The sequence below is a fragment of the Lactuca sativa genome, chromosome 8, assembly GCF_002870075.4.
Source record: "Lactuca sativa cultivar Salinas chromosome 8, Lsat_Salinas_v11, whole genome shotgun sequence".
Classification (NCBI taxonomy): Eukaryota; Viridiplantae; Streptophyta; class Magnoliopsida; order Asterales; family Asteraceae; genus Lactuca; species Lactuca sativa.
Window position 1 is genome coordinate 224,025,416 of NC_056630.2, and position 8,152 is coordinate 224,033,567.

At 30.0% G+C, this 8,152-nt stretch overlaps 1 protein-coding gene across 3 annotated transcripts; it reads left to right on the top strand.

The window, feature by feature from the left end:
* Window positions 1-4,003: 4,003 nt before the first annotated feature.
* Window positions 4,004-7,739, top strand: LOC128127968 (uncharacterized). 3 transcript variants are annotated; one of them, XR_008225579.1, is made up of 7 exons: window positions 4,004-5,499; window positions 5,591-5,807; window positions 5,891-6,020; window positions 6,349-6,449; window positions 6,653-6,709; window positions 6,834-6,880; window positions 7,237-7,739. XR_008225579.1 is itself a non-coding variant. In XM_052766719.1 (4 exons), exons 1-4 carry the CDS (start codon window positions 6,369-6,371, stop codon window positions 7,382-7,384), a joined length of 333 nt encoding a protein of 110 aa, XP_052622679.1. In that variant the 5' UTR covers window positions 6,070-6,368; the 3' UTR covers window positions 7,385-7,739. The 3 variants fall into 3 exon arrangements, 1 of the variants encoding a protein (XP_052622679.1); XR_008225578.1 differs by having other exon boundaries at window positions 4,004-5,807; XM_052766719.1 differs by lacking the exons at window positions 4,004-5,499; window positions 5,591-5,807; window positions 5,891-6,020 and having other exon boundaries at window positions 6,070-6,449.
* Window positions 7,740-8,152: the final 413 nt, after the last annotated feature.

Consider the following 8,152-nt stretch of genomic DNA (forward strand, 5'->3'; position numbering starts at 1 on the left):
AGCAATTATATTCTATTAATCAAGGATTTAAAGTTTGCTCAAGCTACTTTACAAAACTCGAGAGAATGTGGGACGAAATAAAGATCATTCAAGAAATTCCTACATGTACTTGTTTTTCGCCTCCAATTTTTCACAAATTAATTGAGGAACAATATTTGATTCAATTAATCATGGGGCTAAATGAATCCTATAAAGCAACAAGAGGTCAGATCTTTATGATGAATCCATTTCCTAACATTGCAACTATTCAATCTTTGTTTATTCATGAAGAATGCCAAAGAGAAATTTTGTCTTCTCCAAATGTTGTTACTGATGCGATGTCATTACTTGTTAACAACAACACTAAGAAGAATATGAATTGAACTCAACGTAAAAAAATTGGACATACATATGCTAATTGTTGCAGGTTGAATGGATTCTCAGCTGATTTTAAATTCACAAAATCCAAAACGCCAGAATGAAATGTGAATAATGTTGTTGATTGTTCTCAATCAACTTCACATGTGCAGTGTAAATAGTTGATGAAAATCTTATGCAACACAACCAACTCATCTCCAGTCAATTATGTGGTCACTGATGGTCTATGGAGACTACAACTAATTTCATTTATTCTTCTGGTAGTGATATATCATATGTTTTCAATGTTCTTGATGACTCAATGAATGAGAAATTCTCATGGATTATCTAATTTGTCACACCCCCAAACCAGACGACGGAAACGTCCGGGGGTGGAGGACTTCATTTGTAGTATCACAACACATGTATCATAGTAATCAAAGCACAAACAACCATTGTATTTAAAATTATAATATTTACATGTGTTCAATCATTGCATATTGAAACCAAAGTAGTTATACAAAAGAAGAAGATAAGACTCCTAATGGCTCCATCATCTCAAAAACTCGGGGAGTACCTGTTATTATTTCCCTGAGAATACAAGTAATTTGAAAAGAGAGTATCAACAATAAGTTGAGTGAGTACATAAGTCTTTATGTTTGAATGGGTGTTTTTGTATTTTGAATATTAAAACTGTTCTAGAAAATCCCATATTTTCTGTGGTATGTGAAAAGTAGTTTTATTCCCATAAAACCGTCCTATTTGTAAACCAATTTATTTGTAAAACTTGTAATTGAGAGTGTGCCTGGCTTCACCAGCTGTTATTGAAAACTGTAGTATACCATTGTACTTTGTATTTTGTAAACTGGTACTTTGAAGATGTACTTACGTTTAGTTGTGTATACACTAACGTGTTGTTAATATCTTTTTAATGAGTTATTATAACCATACTAAGACATGAACGCCTAAAACAAACGCCTTGTGAGCGTTTAAACTGTTGATAACAATTGCCACTCATTGGCGTGTATGCCTGACTGTAGCTAGCAGCCTGAGTGCGGAGTTGTCAATCCCGATATAGATCTACACACAACTTATCTCGATCCCCGGACTGGAGATTCTGGTTATAATGTCAGGGCTTTACCTTGGTTGTCTAAAATGAATTATACAACCTGAATTGAATGTCTCATAAAAAGCATATAAACGTTACATGTATATTAGATGAGAAAACCCAATCATTCTGTAATAAATGATTGATAGTATGTTCTTGAATTAGTATTCCGAACATGTATTTGATAAGTGTAAACCCTTGTTTTTTCTTGAATCAAAACCCTTGTTTCATGTAAAACAATGTGTTCTAGTATACTTGTATCATGAATAACTATTCTATGCATCATAAATTATACCTATTATAATTTATAAGTACTTTACTAATTAGTAAATAACTATTTTTGCATGTAATCCTTAGCTCTGCATGTTACAAAGGGTAATTAAACTTAATGAAATAACTTTTTATTTATATACATATATAATTTTATATATAAGTAAAAGTTAAACGACATTCGGACAAATAACCGGTACTATAAGTCCACATCCAAACAAGGAAAATAACCTAGAATGAATTATTAGTCCTAAGCCTTTTAAATCTTATTTATATTAAATTATATATACAAATATGTATATTTGGGAAAAATATAAGTTTATAAAAGAGTTCAATATTTGGAGTATTTTTTATGTTTTAAAATCATTTTATCGTGATTTGAAATCATTTATTTATAACACAAAGTTGTTGTGTTATACTTGTATTTCCCCCCTTAAAACAATAGAATTTATGAAAATACGGGGGTATGAACTCATTTGATAGGTGGTAAACTACAACTTTCATTTAGATTGTTAAGGCTAAAAAGCCTTTTATTAAAAATTTAGTTTTTACACTGAACAACGTTTTGCCGGTTTTGTCGCGGATTTTGATAAACTAGATTCTAGATTTTCAGGTACCATAAAATTTTCGTACAGGTGATATATGTCAATTTTTTTATTTTAAATTTAAATCTTCGTAATATGGTTAAAAGTTATGATGCAATTAGTTGATTAAACTTTTATTGTTAGTGTTGACGGTTGAATCTGTATTTAAGATAATTTCAAAAAAAAAAAAATAAATCAATGTGTCATTAGTCTTGCTTTTCAAATGTATTATATATATTTTTTGAATAAGATTATTTTTAGAATGACATACGTTCGTACATACAACTTTATTATAGTAATTTTACACATTTAGTTTAAAACCGTCTTATTTTATAACTATATTTTTGTTTTCATAAACATCTTAATCCTGCTAATTTTGGTTTGTTGGGTCATTATCAAATAAACTATTTAACAATATTACCATGATTTGGTACAACTTTTAGGATATGTACTCTTCATTATTGTACATGGTGTGAATGAATGAAAGAGAAATTTCATAATCACATATCCAAAGTCATGTGAAGTTTGGTGCCAGTTGTTTTTTCTGTCGTGATGTTTGGTGTGGGTTTGTGGGTACAATCTTCTCTCAATTTTCTAACATACTGTTTTAAAGGAATGATACTTTTAGGCAACATGAATGAATGGAAAAAGGAGGAAGTTTGAATTGTAATTCAGTTTTCAGTGGGTATTAGAATATAAAGTCAACTTTTTATTTAAAGTGTTAGTTAGAAGAACTTATAAGACTAGAAGAAACAGAGGAGGAAATTTGAGGGGAAATAGGAACCGCACCTTGGAACACTACATCTTGGGTGCAGTATCATGCGTGCAGTTTAGGCAATGAGGAGAAATTGTGAAGGGAGGATATCCCGCCCTCTCTCTTCTCATGTGATTGGCTAACTCTATATTTTGTATTTTTTTTATTGTTTTTAGTTTTTAACGTGTGTATATATATATATATATATATATATATATATATATATATATATATATATATATATATATATATATATATATATATATATATATATATATATATATATTAGTTGTGTACATACACATTGCAGCGGGACACAAATTGATTGTTAAGGATGAACTTACAATATTGAAGTTTGTTTTTTTTTTTAAAAGAAATGTTGAGCATAGTTTCTATTTTGTTGTTTTTAAATAGTAAAGTTGGTTCTTCACTATGATTTGTTTTGTTTTTTTATTTTTCTTTATCGTTAAATTTGTTTCATTTTGGTTCGAGGTTAAAAACAAAATAGTTAGGTTAGGTTTTTCGTTTGGATAATTTTTAAAACCAAAAAACTTCGTAGTTAGGAGCATGTGTTTTCATTTTCTTCTTTTTTCGTTTGGATCATTTTTATTTTTTTAATCAACCAACAACCATCGAGTATGACTCATTCTTTTTCTTTTTTATTTATCTTTGGATTATTTTAGTTAACAAAACTTTTACACTTTCTATAATATACTTCTTAGATCAATCCATGTAACCATCGATAATAAAAAAATATAAACTCTTTTATAATTAACAAATATTTAGCAAAGAAAATTTACTATTAAAAAAATACTAAATGAAAATAGTAACAATGTACTTATTATATATATATATATATATATATATATATATATATATATATATATATATATATATATATATATATATATATATATATATACTAATTTACAAATGCTTGATGAACATGACTTCTTTATGATTGGTTGGAATTCTTATTTTTTTTTAGTTTGGTGGGATTTTTTTAATCCTAGTGATTTCATTGTTCCTTTTGATACGTGTTATATACAAGATCGTTACGTGTTATGTTGTCCTCCCATCTCCCACTGCATCCAATTACAAATCTACAACAAATTTACACCGCCTCAATTCTTTACCTACTTCTTTCACCGCCTTCATTTTCTAACGCGAGACATAAATCCAGTTTCTTCCTCACTTTTGTCGACTCCGTTCACAACCCATCGACCATGGTAATTTGAGGTTTTTTGTGGATGATATCACTTATCTGCATGGACAATCAGGTCAATTTGGTCCCCATTGGAACGTCTTCATGATTCTTCAACTGAATGTTCTTCACTTCGACATCTTCGAATCCTTCATGTAAGCTTTTCATATTCTGAAGCTTTGATTTCGATTTTAATGTTGTTTCTTTTTAGTACTGCTCCACTTTCAATAGATGTTTGTTTCATGTTTTGATTTCATCCATTCTTATCAAATTTGTGCGTATTTGAATGCTTGTTGTAGGGCTTTGTTTTCAATATCTGATCAATGTTTTTAAGTATTTGCCACTATTTCTTTGTCGATGATAACTTTCCCTTCATTATTCACTTATATACAACAACGACATTTAACATAATTCTAATTTTTCCTGATGTCAGAGTAATTTAATAGAAGGATTGATCTGTTCACGAATAATTCCTATTCGTGCCTATGGTATGTTGGTGATTTTATATCATCAATATTATTTAAGTATAATAAGATTAAATTTGTTGACCAAAAGTGATCTTATTGAATATTAAACAAGTTAGGATGGTGTAGGAGTGCACACTTGTTCAAGTTTTTCAAGATTCAAAGTACATTGTTAATTAGGGGCGAAGCCCCTATACGAATGGGCCCCTAAACGAATGGGGGTCCGGGGGCAGCGCCCCTGGGAGTGGGGTCCCTAGGGGCGGCAGCCCCTGACTGGGATCGAGCTGCTATATTAAAAAATGCATTAAAAATCCAGTTTTAGTAAGTTGACATTTTTTTCCCTGAGATCTGTTTAATGACAGGTTTGGTAGTTTTACGAGAGTTTGTAACTGTCTATTGACAGTTTTCAGACAGGAATGATATATCTGCTTTTTGGTCATTTTCTGGTACATCTTGAAGAGCATTTTCACATACATTCTCAGATTTGTTTCTCTGAATTTAATCCAATTGAGTGTTCGATCTGTACCATCGAAATGCTTCAATTTAATAGTGAATCACGACTTTTAGAGAATCCAAGCAATCTATTCATCCCCTATTTTCTAACATGGTAATCAGAGAAACACCCCTTCTTTCCATCATATACATCAAACAAAAGAAGAATCTTTTATGATCCAGTCAAAATTATGGGCCCTGAACATCACCCGACTCAAAAGCTGCCTTCATTAAGCCATTAGTAGCCTCCTCATCAAACCTATTCGACAATACATTACTTTCCAAAGGTATTTCATCGATCATATATTTCACTTCAATAACCATCGCAGTGGTTAGTATCCTTAAAATGTTTTTCATAAGTGTATTGTTTCAATTCAGAAATTGATGATGATGATGGTAGGTAATCGTTTACCAACCGGGCTTAATTTTTTCCTTAATAAAGCTCACAAATTCCCAAATACAGTATAAAAACAAACGATACACACATTTATTTCAAATCAGATGATTGGACAAAAACTCTCCATTCTTACTTACGGATAAGCCTCAAACAACAACACATCTAATCCTTGATATATGTTCTGCCCCAGAGTATCAGGTTCGATTCTATTCTATTTCTACTTCAATTGTTCATCAAGTCCTTTCTATCATCATATCATGCTTTAACGGATTTCATTTTAGATGATATTATATGATACACCTGGTGTTATCGAGAAGAAGATGCACAAAGTTAGACACAATGATGATAAAGAATGTCTGTAGTGTTGCTGATGTTGAGGTCATGGTTCTTTTGTTGCACAACATCCATGTGGTACTTTAAATTTTACTAAATTTATTTACAAATGTTTAAAGTTGTCATTTTTAAAGATTATCGATTTTATGTTGATATGTTGGATTTGCTTAACTTTTAATTTTATATTTTATTCTTTTATTAAGAATATATCTTTCATGTTTCCTGCTTCCATAGAACTTTTTTATGGAAAAAATATCAACTTTGTGAAAAATAGTCAGTATAAGTGTTAACCAAAAGAAATAGTAATGCATATTCATTTATTATTTATGGGTAAATTAGATTTTTTCCTTATGTTTAGGTGTATTATTTAAATCAGGTCCAAACTTAAAATGTTTCGCCCTTCCAGATTATGACAATTCAAGTTGGATGAAGCTGAAAAGAAGATTTCTCAGAGAGGTGGGGATGGGGGTGGTTGAATTTCAGCACAAAACTCACTCCAATTATGAGGTAAATATGTTAATTTTTTGTTTTTTTATTTTAATTTTCCGCTACAGCAAAATTAGTCTTCTGAAATTCTGAAGCGTTCTTAAATCCGATGAATGGTGTAATAGCTATCAAAATTAACTTCATGGAAACCCAAATTAAACTAATTTTATTGTCACGTAATGTTACACAATCACATTACCTAAATCTTATTACTTCTGTTGAAGTTGGTTAGTTGGTTGATGGAGTCAGGTTGTTGTGGTCAAACAGGAACGAATCGCCAGGTATGAAATTGCTTATCGTTGAATTACATTTCATCATATGAAATTGCATCAAATAGCTATAACAAATTTGTACAATCTCCTTTTTTATTCAAAATGTAATTCATATCATTCTCTATGTGTCAAGGTTGCCCAGTACACATTATTTTCTCATATCAAGAATCCTATAAAAAGGTAAGTTTTGTCTACTAATTTATTATATTTCATTTTTTTTATAAATCAGGTTTTAAAGATTACCTGTGATGTTGATTCTTATATTCATATGATTTGGCAGCTCAATGAAATGTTTAAGATAATTAGTTTTTGATTAAACTCAGCTATTTTAATGGGCTGATCTTATAATATTCTTATATATGTTTGGACAAATTTGTTGCTCTTCCTATTCATTTTCATCATTGGGACCTTCAAATAATCAGATAAATTGTTTTTTTTTCTTTATAATAATAATTAGAAAGTTATCCCTATTTTGGTTCCTGTTTTGTTTTCCATTGTATTTGATTTTGGTTTGATCTTCTCTTTCTCCAACACAGGTTTCAGGTTCTACAGTTTTGTTTACGTTTAAGGTTGACATTTAAAAGAAAGTTTGATAAAGCACGACAACTGCTCAATGAAATGCTTCAAGCAGGTTTTGAATTTTCATTCCAATATGGTATTAGCCCATTCGTTGTTACTTTGTAGTTACGGTTGATCTTCATTTATCTAACATATATAACTTTTGTTCAGAGAACACATTAGCTCTCAACATAAACCTCCTTTAACACAACATATAATACTTAAATTTGCAAACGTTATGATTTCGAAAAAACTTTTTTCTAACATTTAAACTATCTTTGCCTTCAAATAGATTTGGCATTAAACAAGACAAGTTTATGATGGTGGTAAGCTAAAATAATTTTTAACTCATTTTTGCTTATTCTATTTCTCAATGTATGTTGATATTTTTAAATATAAAATAGTTATGTGTCAGTTACTGAATGATTATGTTAGTTTAAGTATATTTGACTTGATTTGTCGTGGGCCCACAAGAGTTACTGAATGATTATGTTAGTTTAAATATATTTGACTTGATTTGTCGTGGGCCCACAAGAGGATGGACATTGTTGAGAAACCTAAGTTTTGAAACAAACAATGTAAAACATTGTAAACTTTGTTGTTATTTCATGTTTTTTAATAAAAGGCTATGAAATACCCTCCAACTCCCTCAACTCCAACACCTGCAACGCGGGATTCTTTCCTAGTTCTTTTTCTGATTTATAGTATTCTATTATATTTTTTTCTAAACTTCCAAATTATTTATTTCTCCACTTTTCAGTTGACTTCATTAACTTCAGGCAAAACAATATTCGACTACAATTTAGGCAAAATATTTTACTACAATTTCCAGCTAATATTTCCATTCAAACCCATTAGAAGGAAAATCCTACAAACAAAATGGATACAATATGC